Source organism: Thunnus albacares, chromosome 12 (genome assembly GCF_914725855.1).
Source record: "Thunnus albacares chromosome 12, fThuAlb1.1, whole genome shotgun sequence".
Taxonomy (NCBI): domain Eukaryota; kingdom Metazoa; phylum Chordata; class Actinopteri; order Scombriformes; family Scombridae; genus Thunnus; species Thunnus albacares.
Window position 1 is genome coordinate 2336709 of NC_058117.1, and position 24591 is coordinate 2361299.

The 24591-nt window shown below is 38.2% G+C and overlaps 1 protein-coding gene across 3 annotated transcripts in view; it reads right to left on the minus strand.

Moving 5' to 3' along the window:
• Nucleotides 1-14660: 14660 nt before the first annotated feature.
• LOC122994302 (cadherin-12-like) overlaps nt 14661-24591 on the minus strand; it is a 130522-nt gene continuing 120591 nt past the window's right edge. For all 3 annotated transcript variants that reach the window (XM_044368912.1, XM_044368913.1, XM_044368914.1), the window contains exon 14: nt 14661-15550. In XM_044368912.1, coding sequence (XP_044224847.1) covers nt 14937-15550 — 614 coding nt within the window. In that variant the 3' untranslated portion in view covers nt 14661-14936. The remainder of the gene's footprint in view (nt 15551-24591) is intronic.

Below are 24591 nucleotides of genomic sequence, written 5' to 3' on the forward strand. Positions count from 1 at the left end.
TTAACATAATATCTAACAGTCGTTCTCAGTTAACTAATCATTGACTAATTATTAGCTACTCTATAAAATTTGATCAGGATTTACTCAGGAACTGCCTGTTAACTAATGTTTTATTAGCAGTTACTTCCTCATTTGGTCCTCATTTGTTCCCTGCAAACTACTCAAAATTTTGAGTACCTCATTGTAAAGTGTAACTTAATTTTCTCCTGAGTTCTATATTCCCAAGCATCCCTAATTAATTTTGTTCCAAGCAGTAAGGGAGAACTGAATTCTTACAATGAGGACGGAAATAAATGCTTGTGGCTGTAAAAAGAGAAAAGTAGATGCACCAGAGTCTCTTTGAATAATTAAAAGAAACAATAACCTTAGCAAATGGAACTTTAAAAATCAGATTTTTTTCAGTGTTTTGTACTATTGTAGAAAAAGCTCTGGCAGTCCACTGATAGCATGCCAATTAATTACCATAGCAACAGCAGCCCTGGCAGGTTCCAGAAATCCCCTGTGCCATGCAGCAGGCAGTCTTTCTCTTTTGATTTACTCAGATTTACTCAGTTTGAGTGAAATTTCACAACTGATAACTACTGACAGTGTGCTTATTCCCTTATCACTATTTGTATTTATTGCAAGTCCCCCTTCACTCAAAAGTGTGATTTTCTTCTCGTTCCTTAATTTGGATGTTTGTTTCATCTGCTGAAGGAGGAAAGTTTCACTGTACTCATCAAAAGTATGTATCTACGAGCATGATTTGTGAAATCGCAGCTAGTTTGAAGCCAATCATGGTTGTGGTCTGGAAACTTGAAGCATCCAGCACACATACACCAAGAATGGACTTGTGAGGTCGGAGACATCTTGAATTTTTAAATGATGCAATTTTAAGGATTTTAACAAGGCAATTAAAATCTTTCGTAAAAAGTAGATATTTTTTATATATCTTAAATCATGACATTAACTGCATTAGTAATGGCGTTTGCTCTCCTGTTTTAGTCCACACATAAACACACACATACACAAAACAAATACAATTTCTGGATTCTTCTTATTCTTCATGATGGTGGATATACAGTAGCCTTTACAGCCCTTTATGCTCTGCTTTTATTATGCTGATAATCTTTCACCTATAATGAGAAAGTACATGTAATTGACACAGTCTGAGTTTGAACCTGACACATATACATTAATCCCCTATGCTGAAGGTCGCATACAGCTGGAGGCATTCAACATTTTATTATACATATTATCTGAGTGGCAAATACCTGATCAGAGCTGAAATATTTCCTGCTGTGTAGGTGTAGCTGGACAGCTTTGAACACCCTGGCTGCTTGTGCAAAAATCTAGTGGATATATATTAAGTTTAAATTGCTCTTCAAGTTCTTTTATTTTTCTTTCTTTCACTGTTAGATTTTATTTTTCCTGTTGGATATTTATGTTTTGAATCGAAATGTATTCTGCCATTTAAAAATCTTCCCATAAATTGAAAATTATTATTTGTAAACATAAAAGAAATATTAGTAAATCACAAGTATAGGCAAGTGTAGATTCATATTTGTAAGTCCTCTTATCAGATTTTCAACCACATCTCACTATTTTAAATTGGATTTATTTTGGTTGGCATTCATTGAGGAACGTCCTCAGTTGTTATTATTTTGGAATGATCAGAAAAACAGAAGAACAGAAAACTGACCTAGCATTTTTTGATGAACTCTTGAATAATTTCTTTCTATAACAGGTATGTAAAATAAAAACATGGTAGTTATCGCTTAGAAGAAGAGTTTTTTTTTTTTAAAGAAAATATTTATTTTCAGAAAAGGAAAGGAAGAACTTTTTATGCAAAATCATGATTTGACTAAATTTGAGAATAAAGTGAGACATTCTGTTAAGGCAGGGATACACATTATGAAACAATATTCTCATGACCATATCATAGGTATGTTGGAAGAATAATTTTTCGCTGTGATTATTCCTTCACTCTATACAGACCGTGAAGCAACCTCTTCTTGATGTGATTCCAAAGTTAGATGGGGGAAAAAATCTGCAGTCTTCATTCTGTGAATTTCAACTGGAGATAATATGAGGCTTCAGCAGACTGAGTTTGACAAATCTAGTAGGTATCTTCCAAGGTTAATCTTTTTACTACAAAGTTCCCTCTTACATTGCCAATGTGAGAATTTGTAAATATAAAGTTCCCTCTCTCTTACATTGTATTCATGGGGAAACAATCTCTTAATGGAAGGAGAAACAATTCCAGTGACCAATATCTTCTTGCATATGTTTAAAAATGTGAACCTGTCCTTTAAACATGGGAAAAAGTAGGCTTTCCTCAGTAAACATAACATAACATATACACAGTATTGTCTTTCTTTGAATATCTGCACAATAGAGTAGTACATGGGAGTGTGGGTGCAGAGAGGAGGCTGATTTGTAAAGAAATTTAGATCACCCCATCAGATACCACCTGGTTCTGTCACTAAATGAAGTTTCTGAACTTGATGAGCTGGAGGAATTCAAGCATATGTGACTTGTTTAATGCAAAGAAATGCTGCATCTCAGTGTTCTCCAGTTACACACTTGATTAAGGGATACATTATGGAAGCAGCTGTCCCTGACAGTTAGAAAACTGCTCTTATCAAACCAATTTATAAGGCTGGGGATCATGCAGAGTTCACTAAATATAGACCTATTAAAGTCCTCCCTATAATATTTAAAATGCCAGAGGCTGTGGTTGCAGTTTCAACGAAAAAAACGCTTGAATTCTGGTCACCACCCTCTACATCAGCGCAATTCAGAGCTCATCAGTCAAGAGAACATTTTCTTTCTTTTGTAGAAGAAATGGTAATCATGCTGTTTACAGGGAGGTTGTTGCTGCCATAGTCATATATTAGGAAAAAAAAAGACAAAAAAATTTGACATAGTCAGTCACAACGTACTAAGATGGTCCTTTGCGGTATGCAGAGGGGAACCCTCTGGGTATTCAGTGAAGGCCTAAGAAAAAAAAACAATTTTTTTACTCCTAATATTTTTTTTTAAATGAACTCTAATCACTGAAATAATTGTAATAATTTCTGGATCATCATTATAAACTTGGACTAATATGTCTTGAACGGTAAATGGACCAATCACAATATTTCTTCTGATGGTATCTGAGTGAATCAGTGATTCCCCCCTCCAGGACCTTCAGTAGCTGTAACAAATGTCTGTGTAGTTCAAGTCAATGTGGGCATGAATTTGATTTTGACAGTTGTCTTAGCCAATCACATTTTGTTGAGATGTGGGCGGGACAATGTCCCAACATCTTCCGTATTTTACTTAGTGGATAAGCAACCCGTGAAAGAAAAAAATCAGTGAGTGAGGCAAAAAAGCGATGACAGAACGACAAGGAACGGTAACTCGCTAACCCAGTAATTCCCAGTTCCATTTCTCTGCTGAATGAGAAACATGAGCTCACTTTTTGCCTTATTCCAGGCAAAATTTGACAAGAAAACCGCATTATATTTGGTTGAAGATGTTTCTGAAAATATATGCTAACTCCAAACTTTCCATGACGGCTTCAATTAATACACCACAACAAAGTTGTGGTGTATTAAGTTCTAGGACAGTGTTGTGGTTGTTTGTTGCCTTCACATACATCACATGCATTCCGTTTTAATTATGGTGAGAGCTGACCGCACCGCTATTTTTGCTCATCGACTTTTCACTCACATCACCACCAGCTCTTCCAATTATACCCTGCTGCTAACTCATGTAGCATCAGTTTTTACATTCACCTTTGACACAAGATGCTTTTACATATCTACCATAGTAACTCCACTTTGCTCTGCCTTTTAATTAGTGTTGCATACATTGTAATCTATGCATCTGTGATTTTCTTTTGAGTTGGTTTAATGACCCCTATCACAATAAAAACACTGTAGGGTAAAGTCCCCTCATGTTTTGAATGCAGACAGCACAAACCCTCAAACAACAGGACCAGCTCCTTCCTCAGCCCCTCAGGAATGCTGGCCAACAAGACAGCAGTGAGATTTTCAAACTTCTGTCACTAGACCATACACAACATCCTGCAAACAGCAATGATTGAGATAAGAAAACTTCATCTCCTGCATGGCCACTAAACCAGACCACTGACCCTGCCACCTTTAACTCTTCAAGATCTCCAAGAGCTCGCAACATGAAAGGAGCAATTCACACCCCAGTGTGAGCTGATAGCACAACTTGGATAAACATCCCCCACCACTGGCTCCATCATAACTCACCTCTAAGAACCAGTCATCCACAGAGACTAGGCACCAACTTTAATCTTACTGTGAACTCTGATTCACAGTAACCAACCTCTGATAACCAACCAACCAGCTGATCACCGGGCAAACCGGCATAAGCGCATCAGACAGCTTGCAAGTCATCACCACCAACAACAAGGACAACCATGACTTGCTGCCAAGTCATTGTCTTTGTGTATTCCTTTAAAGCTGAAATTAGAGGTCCCTAAACAAGAGTGCACAACTTCCGATTATAAGACTAATTCATTTGGTTTATTTTCCTTCAATTGAAGGTGTTCCCCAATTATTAGCAAGTGCAAAATTTAGATTCAAATGTAGTGATCACTTTATAATTTAATTTACGTATTTAATTTACGTCTATCAGCAGGTCTCAACGACCTCTCCACCTCCTGGGTTTTTTATTCATGAACACTTATTGTACACTTTGATTTTCTAAACTTAAAAGCGTAATAAAAACAAAAACAGGATTTTTAAGCCTCTTTTGACTTTTATTTGAATACAAATACAAATAATTTTGCTGCCTCAACAAATACAGATACAAATACAAATACTGGGTTCTCTGCATATCACTGTTGTAAACAGCAGGGATGATAAATGAAATATGTAGTTACAGCTTATAGTTTTCTAAAATACACTTGAAACTAAATTGAAATGTAGCAGCTGTTAAATATGCATGCGGGTTCAAGTGTACAATACTTAAAATTAAATGTGAAGTAGCTGAAGCTCCCTGTGTAATAATACTTTTTTCAATTTTGTTACATTCTCTAATAACAGCTCAGTACATGCATTAAGAGTGAAAGGGGAAAATGCATCTGTCGTTTTTTTTCTGTTTGCTTTCTCCCTCAAAGCTCCCCTCTCTTTCTCCCTCAGGCACTATCATCTTTGTATGTGTGTCCTACATTTGTTATTCATCCATTGTTCATTGGCCCAAATTCCTCCAGAGTAGTCTTCCTTCCTTCCTTGTAGTCGTCTCCTAACAAGCTCTCTAGCTCCCTTCTGCAGCATAACACCCCCCCCCCCCTCAATCACACTCACACACGTTTATCAATCCCTCTCTACTTTTCCAGCAGCAAACCCCCGAAGCATTTGTTTAATAATCTTATCTTATTGTTAGCAGTTGCCTCCAAGGCTGAAAAAGTAAACCACATGCAAGCTGAAGGGTGAATAAAGACAGGAAGAAAGGGCTTTAATCACAGAAGGGAGGAGAGAGAGAGAGAGAGAGACAGAGCGAGAGAGAGAGTGAGTGAATGAAGATGCAGTGTGGCAGCAGCTGGAAATGCATTCAGGCTTCTCCAGTGATAAGTGTGTATCCAGAGACAGGAGCGGTGTTAGCAATGGCCTTCAGTCACCCAGCAGACATGGGGAAGTGGTATGTCCTCATTTGGACAGACACAGACCAGCTGCAAGGAAACAATGTCCAACTGAAAAGAAAAAAGGGATCAACACACTACCAAAAAAAAAAAAAAAAAAAAAAAAGACAAAAGCAGATCATCCTCTCTTCCCCTTTGGAAAACAAGCAGGTGTATGTGTCCTCTGCTGGGCCTTTGTCCTGTCTACTGCCATGTGATCAATGAGGGGAGAGAACTGCCCTGTGAGACCTCTTCTATCTGGAAATGCCATGGCTGCTGCTATTAATTGGAATGCACTACAGCCCTATCACACATTTAGAAATAGATGCTGTTGTCTTCTATAAGCTACAGTAATCATATACACTCAAAGCTGGCCAAACATATGTGAAAACACATGCTCACACACATTCAGTGGTATGAAATTACACTGTGGTACTCTCTTGGTCTTCAGTATGTTGCTGGCTGACCTACATTTCACTGGACAGCCACAGTTTCAGTCTGTGTGGATCCATCATGCCAAATGACAAAAACTATGCAACATACCCCTCTTTTCTTTAATAGGATTACATGTTCATATATCTAAACGGCAAAAGAGGCAATGCCTTCTAAAAGCCATATTTGTGATCACATTTAAAGTCATTGAGGCTACAAATGACTGAAATCAAACTTGTAAATGTCCACTAAGTGTGGGTGTTAATTATAGAATGTAAACTATACCACCAGATTGCTTAAAAGAACCCACATTCCCAGTAAAATGTTGAGGATGTGTCGTCAGTGGTAGCTACAGCCCTGCTCAACAAGATAAGATTCAGAATCAGAAAATCTTTATTGTCCATCACTAGGCAATGAAAATATTGTGTTGTGTCATTTAGCTCTTTATACTCTTGGGTTTGGTTGTCGAGGAGTTTATAGCTTGCATCATGATGATGTTTTCCAATGAAATATTGTCCAGTTTGGTTCATTTTGTTACCAATTATTAATGGCGGATGAAAATGGATGGTGGTCAAGTTTCCATCCCAATGTAGCACAAAACTGTAAAGGAAAATGTGAATGAATGCATGTTTCCATACATCACTGTTGGTGGCGCTAATTCTCCAATCAGTGCCATTAAACCGTTTCAGACACAACAAGATGACTTTATTGAAAGCACAGCAGTCATGGATGGAAATATGGCATTTTCATTTGTTTCATGTATCTATTTGAGGAACATTAGTCTCCTCATCACTCCACACAGATCTGATGTTTTCATCTCTTCAGTGGAAGCCTGAGTAACGTTTAAGTCACATACTTCTGTAAGTTTCCATTTTCTTTTTATCCAGACACCAGTTTTCCTACCTAAAATCCTTTTTGTGATCTTTCATCTTTTTTTTCTTCTATTCCCATACAGATATAAAGAAGACCTTTGTTCAGTGGATCAGTTAGAAATAATGCAGGGAGGAAGAGTACAAGCAGCCACAGTTAGATGTTTTAAGAAGAGCTGCAGACAACCAGCACACCTCCAACAGGTAAGATATTTTTACTTTTATTTTACTTTGCTGTGCTGTGGCTACTCCTGGAACGGAGAGCGAACTTGCACGCTGTGCACGTAGCAGATGTCCATATAAAGAAATCCGTCACGAACTGACGTCAGCTTGGGCTGAAAGCAGAAAAAACCGTTGGAAACTTAGAGCAGTCTGAAGCTGCTGCTTTTTGCTCACAGGGATTACTACTACATACGTTATTTGACACATTGGCCACTTTTAACATGAACATCTGACATTGTGACATTATATGTATATGTCTGAAAATAACGAAAAGCATAATACCTCCCCTTTAAGGGCATACAGTATTTAAGTGTTTATTAATGTCTTTGTTAACAGCTCCTAATTTGTTATATTGGGCTATGTAAATAAAACTGACTTGACTTGTGATGTTCCTGTGGCAGAAGGTTGGTGTGACTCCTCAGAGGGTTTGCTTCTCTTGCAGTTTATGCAGAGCTGAGGCTTTTTTTTTTTTTAATAAGCTCTGCAGCAGCATCTCACTTCATGAAAGACATCTTCAATAAGCCGCATATTAAATGCTTTGGAACTTTTTTTAATGTAGTTTTTTTTTTTTTTTTTTACAGAACAGAAGAATCAACATTGTAAAACATGTTGATCTCCTGGTAAACCCCCGCACAGCATTGATAACAATGCAGTAGTTTTGCTCTGCTGTCCCCCCTCTTCATCAAATTGTGCTTTGTGCTTCATCTACCTCTTAATTAAGTGAGCTGGGGAATAGATTTTCCTTTTTCAACATATATCCAAAGGCATTTCACATTCCATATATCAATCTTTCCCCCATCCTGGCATGTTCTGATTGGAACGATCATACCACAGCTGTAATTTACCTTCTAAATCAAAATGAACTCGGGGTGAATTGACCCTGTCCTGCCACGCCGAGTGTTATCCATTGTCACAGCTGAGATCAAGGCTTGATAAAGTGAAGGTCATCCCCACTGTCTGAGGCTATCTGTTACGCCGTAGCAATCAACAAAATCTATTTTCCATCACAGGCGCTGCACAGGAGAAGATGGATTTGATGCACATAGACGGGTATTGATTTGGCAATTTCCGAGGGACAAACAAAATGGTCTCCCAACTGTTTAACTGTTTTTATTTGCCTGAGAGAAACGTCTGGGCCCCGGCAGGAGTTCCACACACTCTTTAAGCACAAATGAATCCTCCTGACAGTCTTTTCACACTTTTTAGATAAATAACAGCATCTAAAGACTGTAAGCTGGAGTATTAGTGTGAGAAAGTAGAGGACATATTTTTCTGGAATTGCAATTCAAATGATTTAAAGGTTAGACAAGTGTAAGCCAGCTGTCTACTCAGACTAATCCACAACAGGCAACACAGGAAATTTCCATTTCATTATCACTGTAGTGCTGTTTGTTCCTGTTCTTTGTTAAATATCATATGTAATGTACAGCTCTTTATTTAGTTTACCTTGATATCATAATGAGATAGAGCAGGGGCAGGTGTACTTCTGTCTATAAGTTCAACAATGAGAGATCAATTGAAAATGAATAACAATATTTATTGTGAATTTCAACACAGAGATTTTGACGATTAGATTCCATCGATGTGAGACATCTCATAAGTGTAGACACTTATCAAGATAGGAGACAGGACAGGATCCCCTGGAGACACTGGTGATGGTGGAATGAGCCAGCAGGAGGTTGATGGACCTTTAGTTGGGTCCCTCTGGACAGCGTGGAGGACATGGTGGTGATGGGGAGGATGTGGGTTGCACAATAGTAGTTCTGAAAGACAGAGTGCAGAATTGCAACGATATTTAAAGAGCAGCACTAAGGGTCTGACTGATTAGAGGAACGCGGGTAGAAAGCCTGGTTAGGTATGGTGTCATCAGAATTGAGAATGAAAGAATATTGACAATGTGGGAAAGTGGAAGTGACAGAGAAATAGAACGGAAGGAAATAGCAATGTTCACACACGATATTTAAAGGAAGAGTGTGATGACAGAAATCTTCCTTGTTGAACTTTGTGCCAAATCTTCATTACATGCAGTGGTTAGCATGTCAAACATGTTGCATAAATGCTACAGTCATACACAGCTAATCTGCAAGAGCAAATACATTTTGTAATGCCAGACAACTATAATTTTATGAGCATTATGAGAAAAGGTTCAGTATGAATATTAATATCTGCTGCTGGCAACAAAGGCATGATTGATGTTTTAAGGTCAAGTTTAGGTAATTCTAAGCAAAAGTGTGCTGATCTATGAGACCCACACACACTGTAACACTACACACTCATAAAACATTATCTTCTTTTAAGAAACACTTAAGTTCACACAAAACTCATGAGATAAAATTATGCACAATTTGTTATATTGCCAAGATCATTAAAATGATCAACACAGCGTGAAAGATAAAAGAACCATCAGAGAAAATTATAATATAATTATCACATAATTTGGAGTGTAAAAGAACATGAGAATTATTCTCAGTGAATTCATTAATACATGTATGAGCTGCATCAGAACATGCTCCCTGCAGGGTTCTTATGCAGCAGTCATTTTCAGAAATTCTGTTCATAGATACATGTTTAGTATGTATAATGTATATATTAGGGATGTGCAGAGAGCCCAGTATTTGTATTTGTATCTGTATTTGTTGTGGCAACAAAACTATATGTATTTGTATTTGTATTTGTATAAAAGTGGAAAGAGGTTTAAAAATCCTGTTTTTGTTTTTATTACACTTTTAATTTTAGAAAATTAATTAAAAGTGTTACAATAAGTGTTCATAAAAAAACTACCTTATGAAGGAGGTCCCCACACTGGGTATTGAACTGGAGTCTCCCAGATCATAGACAACTGTGCTGACTACTGAGTCAGAACCCACTAAAGTTCATTGAATAAAGAGGTAACAAAGTACTTTAAGGATAGGTTCAAGTTTTTTTTTTTTCTCAAGACTTTCTTAATACAATACTGATGCGCCGTTATGTACATGCGAATATCAGTGACTCTAACAATTTCTCTCCATACTGACCCTGAAGCTAATCTCAAAACTTAAAAAAACATGGAAAAACAGTGGACAAAATCCACAGCCCTCACTTTGTGCAATAATGCATTCCAAAGTTCATCTGACACTGATATGAGGCTACAGCAGCATCAATTAGCTAAATCCAGTTAATACACGTATTCCAAAGTTACAGCTTTGCTGTTTTGTTTTCATTTTTTTCCACAGACTGAAGTTCCTCGCTGAGCTGTAGCACAAGCAGGGCTGGAGCAGCGATTTTAAAAGTGTGGGAGTTCTAGGAGTGGGACATGAGCACTGCAATCCCCCCCTGCCTTCGGTTCCTGTCCAGTCTCCACAACATGCCAAATCAAAATAAATGCCTTTCTAATAAATTTCTACATTTTCTTTACCACCATGTGCAAATAATGAGTTCAAATTGTTTATTTAGAGCACCACGCCCTCTACCCCAAGTCTGTTAAAAAAACATGCTTTTCACAAAAATATAAAGAGTAAAACTTTAATTCTCTTTTTTCTCATTTCATCCATGATACACAACTGTCACATCTTGCCTGGACTTAAGGTGTTTTTTTGGTCTTATGTTGTGTTCTGTGGGGTCTCCTGGTTTTGCACGTCTGTTTAGTCCATCGGTTCATGGGGGTTTTCTTGTGTGATTTAGGTGGTGGGTTTTGGAGGACTGAATCATTGGTTTGTTGGGTTGTGTGCTTGGGTTTGTGTTTGTGGTTGGTTTTGGATGGGTTAGTGTAGATGGCATTAAGTTTGTTTTCTGGGTTTTTGTTCTGTTTCCCTTGTGTGTTCATGTACTCCTCCACACTTGCCCTGCATTTGGACTCATTAGCCCTGCCCTGCTGTCTTCCCCACACCTGCCCTGTGTTAGCCTCGTCAGCCCTGCCCCGCTCCCTGTGTGTCCTCAGCCAATCAGCTCCCTGTATGTTCATTCCCCTCTCGAGTTCTCCACCCATCTCCCCACCTGCACCTCATCTCCTTGTTAGTTCAGTTTCTTTAAGTTCTGGTTTTCTGTTCAGTCCTTGTTGGATCGTTTTGTGTTGTTCCTTCTGCTAGTTCTGTTCAGCCCTGTTTACCTGTCCATGACCATCCACTATTAAGAGTTTTTCATCATATCTGCATTCCGGCCTCTGCGTTTGGGTCCACTCCTGCTTCCCTGAGTCTGACACACAACAAGATGAAAACTGAGCTAAATTGTCCAACTTGACCATACCCATAACTCAAAACCAGTGTCAGTGGGTGAAACTGGCAAGAACACAGCAGCTTTCATGTTACAAAATCAGAACTCTACTCAAAACCCATGTCAGAAATAACAGAGGACAAAATTGTCCTTATTCCCTGGTATTGAAGAGCTGTTTCATACCTCTGGCTTGTTATTCCCTAATCTGTTATCACAGCCAGTGGCGAGTGACAGAAGCACCGTTTCTGAGTGCACACATGTAACTTAACTTTATTTCAACACCCACGGCTGCTACGTGCCTGGCCAGAGGGATACTGGTTGCCAACCGCCAATAAAACTCAAAGATGAAGATTTTGAAGTGATTTTTTTTTCTTTGTAGATTTGATAGCTGGAGTATTTTTGGAATGGAATATGGTTCACATCTGTGTTCATCTGATGTCCTGTGAAAGAAACAAGCATGCAGAAAATGCTTACCAGTGATTTCTTTTGAGAGATCCTGAAACGAACAAGTTATGGCTAATAGCTGGCAAAATGAACATAAATACATGAAAATCTTAAAGATTCCCCTCAGACATTTTTAAGATACATATAAATACTCTGCTTTGAATAAAAATTTCTGTCTAATATTTTTTTTTCCACAAAGAAAGGTTCAATTAAAAGCCTTAAAATGACATCCATTCCTTTTCCCTCATTTCATATCTATGAATATGCAAAAATGATTTGTTTCAAAAGTGGAGCTGCTGGACACAAGACGTCTCCTACTGAGAATAGACTTTTCAGTGTTTGTGCACTTGAGGCTTCAAGTTTCCACATTGTGTTAGTTGCATACTCATCCATAATTTGCTCCAAACATCATTCTACACATTGAGGAGAACAACATCCAACTGAAGGAACAATAAGAAACACATGTTTTTGAGTGGAGGAGGACTTTGAAATGAATGATCAAATCTGCTTTTCTCCTTCATTGAAAAATCCAGAATGTATGAAAATGCAAACATTGTTCAGTTCAAAAGTTCTCCATTCAGACCATTCTCAGTGTTTGTGCACTGGAGGCTTCAAGTTTCCACATCACACTTGTGTTGGATCACGATTGGCCCCAAACTAGTTGTAATGGCAGAAATCGTGCTCATGTTAAATTTAGATTTAAGGTTTTTGCACAGTGCAGTTCAAACATCCAATGGAAGGAACAAGAAGCAAAACTCATTTTTGGACTGGAGGAGGAAAATTAAAGAATTGTAATTTTTATCACTGTGCATCATAGCAGCTGGATGGCACATCAGTCATGTCTTCTTTCTGCAGTCTGCAATGGCAGACATAACTACTTCCAGTAAGGCTTTGACTGACTTTATTTATATACACAAGCAAGCAGTGTTGCTGATGGTTGAAGCCACACAGCAGGGTTAGACCCACAACGTTAACATTTAACCGTTCACATGAAAAACAATATAGTTCACACTCCAGTTTTACGAGTTGTTATGTCAAATATAGAGCATCGCTAGATAATCCAGATTAAACTGTCGGCTCAGATTGCTGAATCAATATGGATGTTATGAATGACTGCAGCTCTACATCACGTCTTACAGGACAGAAAAAAACAATGTCAGCAAGCTATTCAAATGTGTTTGAGACATGAAAGATAACTGAATAAATGCTCAATGGGCTTGTGATAGTGAACTGATATTGCTCTATTCATTTCTAATCAAATGTCTGTGAAGACGTGATAGCCATGAGTGCCTTGCCAGCGAGGTGACGCTCAGTGCTGTTGTGAAAATCTCTACTCTATGTTGCTGACATACAGACACAGGCATGTGACACAATCCAGTGAAGCTGATATTTTCATCAGTCTCACCTGAAGTTGAGCAGTGAGTTAAAGAGGTCACTTTCCCAGCGTAATATTTTCATTTTCATGGTCTATTTACAAATATTTGCATGTTTTCATGGTCATAAAGCACCTAGTTACAGCTGTACAGGCCATGGATGCAGCCTCTGTCTCACTCAGCCTGAAACAGGCTGTTTTGTGTCTGCTCAGTGCCCCTCTCTTCTGATTTATCTGGTGACAATTTGGAGGGTTCCTGACCCCTAGGTTGGGAACCACTGGACTAAACTAGCTAACTGTATATAAAGTAGTTGAAACTAGCTCCACGTCCAGTAGCTACAACAGTAGCATGCTGCTCTAACACTGATGCTTCAGTAATTTCATTTAATGATATAATAATGTAATTTAATTACAATATTAAAATATAATATTTAGCATACAGTACCAGTCAAAAGTTTGGACACACCTTCCCATTCACTCAAATAAGAAAGTGTGTCCAAACTTTTGACTGGTACTGTATATAGGGACTGATTTTGTGGAAAATGGGTTACTTTTAGTACTTAAATTTTACTTAAGTAAATTTAGCTGATAATATTTACGTACTTTTACTTAGGTAGGATTTTAAATGCAGGACTTTTGCTTGTAATGGAGTATCTTTATACAGTAGTATTGGTACTTTTACTTTACTAAAGGATCTGAATTCTTCTTCCACCATTGTCCAGTTTAAAATCAGTTCAAATGAACATATTTGGAAGGTGAATGGAGGTTTGATGAAGGGGCATTTGAGTTCATCTGACAGGGCTGTGGGGTACATCAGACAAACAAGGTCAGGAACCACTGGCCTAGTGGTTAAGAGGTATATTTCATATATATGCTGTATATTTCAGTAATGTTTTGTAGTTGACCTTGTAATATTAATGTAATGTGGTAACTTATCTGTGATAGAGAGAGTCATTTGGTCTCTCATATCTTTCTCTTTAGCTACTGAATGCTTCGTTATGTTCACCAGCTAGTCTCTAACTGTGTGTTTGGTGCTGAGCAAATAAAGTGTAGTGAGAGTATTAAGTGTATATATCAGTTTATCTCTAAATGTCTTTGAGTTAGTTTTTGTTTGTGTCCTCCGCTGGTGTGAAATAAGACACAAGTCTAAGCCAGGCTAGCAGCTCTGTGAGGCTAAAGCCAGCATGCTAATATTCTCATGATGACAATGCTAACATGCTGATGTTTAGTGGGTTTAATGCTAAGATTACTAATTAGCACTAAACACAAAGTAAAGCTGGTGGGAATGTTATTCGTTTATCAGATATTTAGTAAAATTTTGACATTTAAGGCCATGACAATCCATCCAATGGTTGTAAAGAACTGAACTAAAGAGACACATCTAAAGAGATGAACCAACAGACAACATTGCCAACACAAGTGTAGCTAAAAAGAATGATTGAATCTTCTGGTTGAATCGCTGTCAGGAGAAATGCTTTGATTAAAAAAAGAATATGATATCAAAATCAAACTGTCAGTTGAAGATGTTTTTATTAAGTAACATGAATTAAAACACATGTAAACATATAGTACCTCAGGCACTTTGAGGAGCTATCGAGTTTACCTTTCTTGGTTCTGTTGCTAGATCCTATGCTCTCCAGCTAACCAGTCCACAGCTCTACCTCACTTTCCTAAAAAAAGTCCTCACATCATTCTAGCCAGTGCCTGTCACAGTAAAAACAGGTCTAGAAATATAAACTACGTTCCACGTGGCCACCCAAAGTCTCTCTGCTGTCTGTCCAACTTCCTCTCAGCTCTGCTCAGACAGATTAGGCGGCTGTCTGTCAAGGATGCTAGCCAGTGTTTTGAATGGCTGTCCCCAATCTCCAAGGGAACTAAAATCCCCTGTATTGTCAATTACCCATGACTCCTCTATAGAGCTGAGCGAGCCAGCCACTGAGCCGTCGCCTTCGTAGGCGTAGGTGGCCAGCGAATCATAGGGCGGCACCGTGTAACCCTGCTGGCTCTCCTCCAGCCGCTGTTCGATGAACTCCCTGATCATTTCAGCATCACCCTCAGTCACCCTGTGACGGTGAGCAGGTGGCAGCTCGTTTTTCACGGTGGCAATGACACTGGCTGTTTGACGATGGATGTCAGGTGACCTGATGTCATCATAGCGACTGTTGAGATGCAACAGAACCCCGTCGCCGTAGCCGTTTTTCTCCTTCTTGGAGGTGCTGCTGTGAATGCTGGTGCGCTGTGAATGTGTGTTGCGCAGGGTGCCCATGTCGAAGGCGTGAGTGTCCTCCTCGCCGCCGCCCTCATCATCATAGTGAATGACATTATCACGGATGTCCTCTTTCGATGTCATCAGAGTCTCTTTCTCTTTGTGGCGCCTCTGGCTCATGTATAATGCAGCCATAACTGTAAGACATAAAGATAATAAGGTGATGGATTAGTCCAGTCTCTTTCTCTTCTTTCTTATTTTCACTCTGACTTGTCTTTGTGTCAGATCCAACTGGATGTTTATCAAAGCTATGTAAAATTTGTTATGTAATGATATCATATTTTAAAAGGTTCTGATTACAACAAGGACAATTAGCACATGGACTGCTTGGGCGTCTCCAAGCGCTCCTGCTATTTAGGTCCATGCAAGGTGAATATAGATCAGAGGGTGTGGTGATTAATAAATACACTCTCAGCCAATCATGTCATTTTTCTAAAAATTCTGAAACAGCTGAGCCAATCACACTGAAGAATGACCATAATCGTTCAACAAATGGAAACAATTCTTCACAAAATCATATTGTTGTCTGGAGATGCAGAGTACACAATGTGAACACGCAGCAGCACACATTTGCAGCCAGAGGCAGATAGTGGGGTTTTTATTTTACTTTATTAAAACAATGGTGATAAAAAAAAACAAAAAAACATTGTGTAAATTGTCATTTTAAAAATGTGGTGAACTGATATGATTGCATTGATCTCACGCTATTTCAGCACCAAGTCTATTGTATTTCACATCATTTAACACTAATTGATGTTATACAAGAGTGTTTGCGCCCAAATATATTTCAAGAATAATGATTTTCTGATGTTCTTTTTTGACACAACTACTGTGGGACACTGGTGTCATTAATATTTAAATCCTATAAACAGTGACTCTAAAATTCTCCCTCCCTGTAATGAGTTTTGCATTAATCTCAACCTTGTTCACCTTTCTTTTTTGTTCTCCCCACAGCTCTACAAGTTTATTAATGTTAGTAAGCCTGTCTTAATAAAACACTCACTCATATGTAAGCTGAAAGATTTATTGGTTGCTGTTATCATTCCTTCTCTCCCTGCTATCTGTGCAGTGATCCCTTTCTAACAGAGCTTCTCTGATGGGGGACAGAATCCACAATTATCTCAAAAGGTGAACAGTGACTGTGGATTTTGTTGGTAACAAAATTGTGTAACATCACAGTGGAATAGTAAATGTTTGCAAGCTAGTGAGTAGCGTGTTCTTTGGCAAACATTGTGTAAACAAGTAACCGACCACTTTCTCAATAAATATGTACCTTTTGTGATCAGTATGACAGCACACAGGGAAAGGTTCCGGAGTGCAAAAGCAAAAAACAACACTTGATTTTGTGTGTCAAACAGTGCTCTCAGTTTTCTCAAGTTCTTTTGGCAGGCTGAGGACTTGACACTGAGAATGTTGGTTCGCTAACAACGTTGGGTTAACACTTTCTGATTGAAAAGGAACACCTGGTTAAATCCAGTGGTTGTATAATGTGTTTTAAGTCAGTAGACAAATGAAAAAGCTGATGTCGTGAAGTATCCTGATGCCAGGGTCTAACAGGATGACACCTCACTCCCAGGTCAGATGCAGGGTAATTTGCTCTGCTCTCAGTTGAAGTCTGCATGTGAGAGATATAAACTGCCAAAACTGAGTGGTAGCAGCTTTTGAAGATGGCGAGCAGAGGAAACCCTGCTGTTCTCTCAAATCTACAGACACAAAACACTGAGAACACTCACACTCCTGTCCTGGTTTGCTCACCAAAGGCCTGCTGTGTTTAGTTACCTGTCAATGCATGCTCAGTCTGACATTAATACACAGCAGATAGCTAAATCTTCATATTTCTGAACAGTTTAATTCTTAGCAGAATTCTTGTAGTCATGCTATTTTCCCACAGACACCATATACACAAACATATCCTGTCATCAAGCGACTGGGTTATGTAATGTAAAGTGATGAAGTTAGCTGCTGGCATTTTCAACCAAACAGATGTGACAAAACTCTCTAAAATATACATATGGAGAGGTTGAATGAGTATAATGAATATGATGATGATTCATTTATTTAAACACATTACCAAACTTAGCTTTGAAGAAAAAATGTTTTTTTGTTTTTACTCTCCAGTATAATTATGTGCACATAAATGATCGAGAAAAAGCATCTGCAGGAATAATAGTAAAAAATAATAATTTTGAAAAATCAAAGGGATTCAAGTATAGTTTGTTAGGTCAAATAATAAATTAAACAACAGAAACCCTTGTTTTTTTTTAGTTTAGTTTTGTCTTTTAATGTGTTTAATTAAATGCAGTGTAATTATGCTTTGGGCTTTACTTGTCAGTGGAACAGTGGCTGCCAGCCCATACAGCCCTGGCATGGGTGGTGCTCCACCAGCCACAGGGCTATATTCACATTCAACAAGCTTAATAAATTATTTCTGAATATTTCAAATGAGGAAATAAATTTGTTTTTATTTTTTTAAGTCTGATATTGCTTCATATGAAGTCATAGAGTCATGCAACACATACTGATTCAACACAGTAGTTCCTCCTCCCCTAGATGAATATACAAATCACCCCCAAACAAATAAAAGAATGGAACTGATGAGTAATCATGATTGGCTACTGAACCTGATTCATGATTTTAGTCAATTAAAGGTTTTCAGATATTTTTCTCTCATTATGTTCATTAGCTAGTGTCTAACTGTGTCTGTCAGATGCTTGGTGCTTCAGGTAGTGTGGGTACAGCGGGGTTTATCACAGCTTTTTCTGGTGAAAATTGCTGGAGATGAGGCAAATGAGAGCTGTGAGAATAAATCAAACTGTCAAGTTTCTTGAGTTTAAGAAACTCAATGAGTTTAAGGACATTAAAACACTTGAGCTGAGGGGAGTTGGTAATAATTATCTGTGGGGTCATCACTACAAGTGAATCAATTAATCTATTATTCATATAAAAGTATTGATTAGTGCAGCTTTAAATTGTTAGGAAATGGCAAGTAACATGTTCTCATCATAAAATATAGTAAAAGAAAATCAATAGTAACTGGAAGTCAGTAGTAAGGTCTAAAACAATCTTATTATCCACTGATCTCTTAGAACACTTTGGTACTTAAAGGGGATGTATTCTGCACATTCCCAGGTCTATATTTATATTCTGGGGCTCAACTGGAATATCTTTGCATGATTTACAGTTCAAAAACTCTTATATTTATCTTATACTGACCCCTTATGCAGCCTCTCAGTTCAGCCTCTGTCTGAAACAGGCCATTTTAGCTCCTGTGTGTTTAAGGCCCACCTCCCAATGAGCCCACTCTATTCTGATAGGCCAGCTCTTGGAAGCTGCCCCCCAGAGACTACGTCAACAAACAAAGAAGTAAACTATAGTAGTAGGATTTCAAAACCTTTTCTCGTTCTTTACCCAAAATGTCAACTTCTCAAATCTATCCATACATGTTCAAGCAGAAATCCGATCCAACATATGGGAGTAGACAATGCAAACATTACATGGAAAAACCTTAGCAACAACCAAGGCTATGGAACGGACAGCTGTTAATAGGCATGCGTGACGAGCTAACGTCAGCTTGTCAGCAAGATAGAAAAAACGTTGCAAATGAAGTGTTCAGAGCAGATGGAGGCTTTTGACTCACAAGAAGCATTTCTACATATGTTCACCTCACATTTTGGAACTTTGACCATGTTTAACATCTGACATCATAACAGGATATGAAAACAGAATTTTTTGGGGCATTTTTGCCCTTGTTGGATAGAGGATTGTGAAGAGGCAGACAGGAAACAAGGGCAGAGAGATGGGTATGACATGCCACAAGGGTCATTGCCTGGAACTGAACCAGGGACATTATGGTTAGGGGGCATGCACAGTAACCATTTGGCTAACAGGCGCTCCCTTGAGTAAAGGATCTGTATACTTCTTCCACCAGTGCATTTGGATGAATACAATTGGTTGTGTTTATTGGTGGGAAGATAGTTGTGGAGTTTGTTCTTGCTACACTAGTGACATCTAGTTGTTCACCCTGGCAAAGATGGCCAAACATGTCACTTAGCAAATGTTGGACCAAACCTCCCCTTTGGTCAATAGTAGGTTAGGTGTCTAGGGAATTAGATTTTCCATATTGTGTGCAAAAGGGGTCAAAATTGCGTAAAACAAACAAACAAACAAAAAAAAGTTCCTGTGCAATGTGAATGTTTCTGCTTTGCTTTACTGAACTTTTCTGTTCCCCTCGCAGGAAAACACAAACCAGCTTCTGTGTTGTGTCTCAGGCCGATTTTTGAACCAGCCATCAAAGAAAAGGCACACAAATGGATTAGCGAGAACAGAGGGCTGCTTTAGAGACTGCTGTGTGGGTCAGATGCAGAGTGCAGAGCAACACACAACACACAGAGCTGTGGATTAGTTTCAAAACTACCACATCAGTGAACTGCTCATCTTCTTCTCATCAAGCCTGTGCTGCATGGATTTAAAGGTCAGTATATAAACCAATACACAGCAAGTCTATATGACAAAAGTAGGCTTTTCATTCAGCTATCAGGAATGTATAAGGACAACGTTGTGAAAATAAAAGTATATATACTGCATGTTGGTCACATATTAAACTATTGTAGAAATATAGTTGTCTTTAATAATGGTGGGGATTAGTCACAGAAATTAGAATGTTTTTATACCACTGCAAAAATACACCTGCTCCACAAATAAAGGAGTGGATGACATTAATGACAAACAAATTATGTTTTTTGTTCTGTCAGTTTGGTATGACAAAAAGCTCTTCATATTACAATACCCATGAGTCTCAGTTGCTGCATCTATGGAGAAAAAGCTGGTCTCGAATCAAAACTAGCAAAGTCAAAATGTTCTGTCTTGTGTACAACCCACTCTACAGTAGCAGAATACATCTTAAATGGACCCAAACTTCAAAGTGAACTGATTTAAGCTGCTGAATGTTTTACTGAGGGTTTTGCCTTTGTTAATAGTGCACACAACTACAGCTTGATGATTTGATGTTTTGTACCAAAATGAAATTGGAAGTCGTTTTCTCTGCAAGTTTTTAAGTCCGCAAGTTTTATTAAACCAAACCAGACATTTTATGATGCATTTGCTTATTTTCTGTACTGATGATTCAACCAGGAGAAACTCCAACTGTCAGTCACCTGACATTGTCATCAAGTCCTCCAAATTAAAAGACAATATAAGTTGTTGGTCCATGCACTCCAGAATGACACAGAAGTGTTTTCTGATTTGACACACCCATCAGCAGGACTACATCATTTGTCTCTGCCTTCCAAAAGCCTTACAAATTGTACTGTAGATTGCACTGAAGAAAAATAGTATTGTTTTATGATGTGACAACATTATGGTTAAACGTACAATATGTAATCTCTGCCGCCAGGGGTCTCTCAATCAAAACAATAACAAACGATGGAGTTTAATGATGCTGTGAAGTAACGTGGGATCATGGGAGTTGTTGTCTTTATTGTTAAACAACCAGCTTCTCCGGGTTAGGATTACTCCAGTGTTCATCGCTACTGCTCACCTTTGCTCAGCTTCTTTCTCTGAAAACTTAAAATACAGACGTCCAAGTCCAAAAGTTCTAGAATCTAAAAAGTTCATCATAAAAATGTGGCTTAAAACTGAATAAAATTCATTCAATTCATAACAGTATCTGGTGGAAAACCACAAAACTGACACATGCATCTTGTGCACATATACTCTTTGGTAGAGAGGTGTGACGGCATTGACAGGCGACCAAATGAAACAGACTGTTACCTTGATTAAAATTACAGATTTCTGGGGGTTTGAAAATTATTGGGAACATTTGGCATAATGTAAGTACACAACTCAACAAATCATATAACATAGGTCTAGTTGTTTTAAGACATTTTAATGTGGAATAATTACATATTATAGCTTTAAAGGGGACGTATTCTGCACATTTCGAGGTCTATATTCATATTCTGGGGCTCTACTGGAATATCTTTGCATGATTTACAGTGCAAAAACTCTAATATTTATCTTATTTATCTTATTTATCTTATGCAGCCTCTCAGTTCACCCTCTGTCTGAAACAGGCCATTTTAGCTCCTGTGTGTTTAAGGCCCCCCTCCCAATGAGCTCACTCTGTTCTGATAGGCCAGCTCTTGGAAGCTGCCCACCGGCGACTTCGGCTGACTCCAGACACTACATCAACAAACAAAGAAATAAACTATAGTAGTAGGATTTCAAAACCTTTTGGGAATGAGTCACAGTAGTAGTACATTTTCTGCCAGGCCTTTACAGTATAGTTATTTTAATTTATTTTAAGCAGGAAATGGAGTGTTGGAGGAAAGGGAAGAAATATGGTGCTGCACATAACAAGACACATACAGGCAATGGATGTATTATGAGATCAGTAGTTATTTTTACAGTGAGTGGAGCAATTTCTGTGGCTGTCTCCAGTGTTTATAATGATAAGTGCATCTTTAAATTGAGAGTGATGTGCACCACCCGTGTAGCCATGGGTGTGCCCGGATGTGCCTGTGCCATCTAAATCTCAAGCTGGCACACCCAGCATAACCATAGAAGCCTGTCACAGGCTGTCAGACAGGCTGTGTTGCTCAAGTGATCATTGTGATGTGACTCAGCCAATGCACTTTCTATGTTAACGCTACAGCCATGACTACACAAAGTTTTTCCTTTAATTTGTCACCACAAATAGTGGGGTTTTTTTTTTTTACAAATATTTGTTTCATACAAATTTTTTTAAAAATATTTGTTAGTTACAGGTCTGTCTGCAATGAGGTGGTGAGTAAAGTTGTAGCTCAGTAGTCAGCATAGTTGTCTATGATCTGGGAGACTCCAGTTCAAGACCTGGTGTGGGGACCTTCTTCGTAAGGTGTATATATATATATATATATATATATAAGGTTTATTTATGAACACTTATTGTAACACTTTAATTTTCTAAAATTAAAAGCGTAATCAAAGCAAAAATAGGATTTTTAAGCCTCTTTCCATTTTTATTTAAATACAAATACAAATACAAATAATTGTGCTGCCTCAACAAATACAGATACAAATACAAATACCGGGCTTTCTGCACATCCCTATTGTGTATATATGAGCAACTGATCCTGATGTTTTTCTTGGGAGGACAGTCTAGTTATTGCTTTTTTTGCCACTTTTTGTAGATTCTTTAAACTTTTGTGGCCCAAATTGGTAGTATCAAAACAGCCATTGTTGCAGACAGAAAAAAATGCAAATACTGCACCAATTTCACCAAGACAAAAACCTCTGCCTTCAACATAATTTGAATAATCACTTACAAATTTTACACATGGGGATTTAATTATGTCCACCCAGACCACAAAGGCTGCTGGAGGTGTATTAAGTCTACATCCTTTTGTCTGTCCTGATTTATTTCTTCACCTTTAATTTGTTCACTCACTCATCCTCTCTTCCACTTTTGATAACAACCAAATTTATTTGTACACTGCTTATCCTGTCTCCTGCTATATAATCAATAGCAGCAGGAAAACAAAGGCAGCTGCTTTAACCAGATAATCAATGAGTTTAAACTGCCCTGCGAGGCCTCCTCTGTTCCACATGGCTGACACCACCACTGCTGTTGCTGACTGGAATACACATCAGCCCTATCAGACATTTAAAAACAGAGAAACTGCATTTGATATGCTAACCTGATATTCTGTTGTAACCTCCTGCATTTTTAAGGGTAGATGTATCTTGAGTAAATACATAGTTTGTGCTTTCTTGGTCATTTTAGTCAATATTTTTAGCACACAGCGTTTTCTCCTTGTTGATATGCATAATTTCTATCTTCTTCCTGTCATAAGAAATGCAGAGAGCAGAGGAATACTCAGAAAAAAAAGAATCTGCAAGTGGGTGCAGAAGTTGAAGGCTGGCAGTGCTAAATCATTAAATGAGAAATTCTTAAATCTTGACCTCATTCAATCAAACTAACGGCCGACAAACATATGAGCTGATTGAGGGCTAATAACTGCTCACCAGTTGCAGTTACAGTGGTGAAACATGCATCAGACATGAGTGTAACATCTTATGTCTATTAAACAGCAAACAAAGAACTTCCGTCTCTTTTCTGTCCAAAGCTTTACAAATTCCTAAAACACAATTCAAATCTTTAGTGATCATCCAAGTAGGGGAACTTATCAGAAATGAAAGAAAACGCACATCCCTTGAATTATCATGAGCAATTTAACTTCAATCACTCAACAAACACACAAAGCCTTTTCTCTTCAGGGAGACCTGAACATTGAACTTGCCTGTTTCTATTTGGACTTTTGATGAAATTCTGCTTTACATAAGGCTCTACTCTGTATTTACTCTGCACCAAATGTCAACAGACCAACTTTCCCTATACACCAGCAAGCATTTGCAACAGGCATAATGAATATTACAATTAACATGTTCTGCTTTGAGTTGCTAATAAGATAAGTTCACATGTCTGGAGGTTCCTGTTCCATATCATGACGAGTGAAAGCTTATGAACTCCCACAATCCACTGAATAGCTCTGTAATGGACTGTGTTACAATTCACATGTTCATGGACAGGACAGGACACACACATGACTTATATAGTTGTATGTAAGTGTGGAATCCTACATTCTGACATAGTCTGACTTTGTTCAGCTCTGATCCAAACTAAAACACTAATACTTTCCTTAAAAGTTACATGCTTATCTAATATAAAATCTAACCACTTAGATTGGTCAGTACATGACAACATTTACAAGTCTTGAGCACATTGGAGATCTCTAAAAAGCTCAGAGTAAATGCATCAGAGAAGCATTCAAGCCAGATTGAAATCTGCTCTGGGGATGGTTTGAAAACATTCTAACCAGATGTTAAAAAGGTGTAAATGCATTCATCTGCCCTAGATACATACGTAATCTTTACTCCTTCCAACTATAATTTCATCAGTAAGCGCTCTTTGAAAGTAGCCTGTACAGGATCTTTCCCCTGTGATAATGGCAGCTGAGGTCACATTGAAATTACACTTGAATCCTCCACTGTTCCTCTTCTCTTCTTAAAGCAACAAGAGAAAAGCAGCTCCAGTGATTTCAACTACACAGTCATAGCTAACTGTTGAAACTAAAATGCAAAGTGCAGAAGTTATTCTTCTTTGGATGTTTTGGCAGTTACCAAACAGCTTCAGGTACAT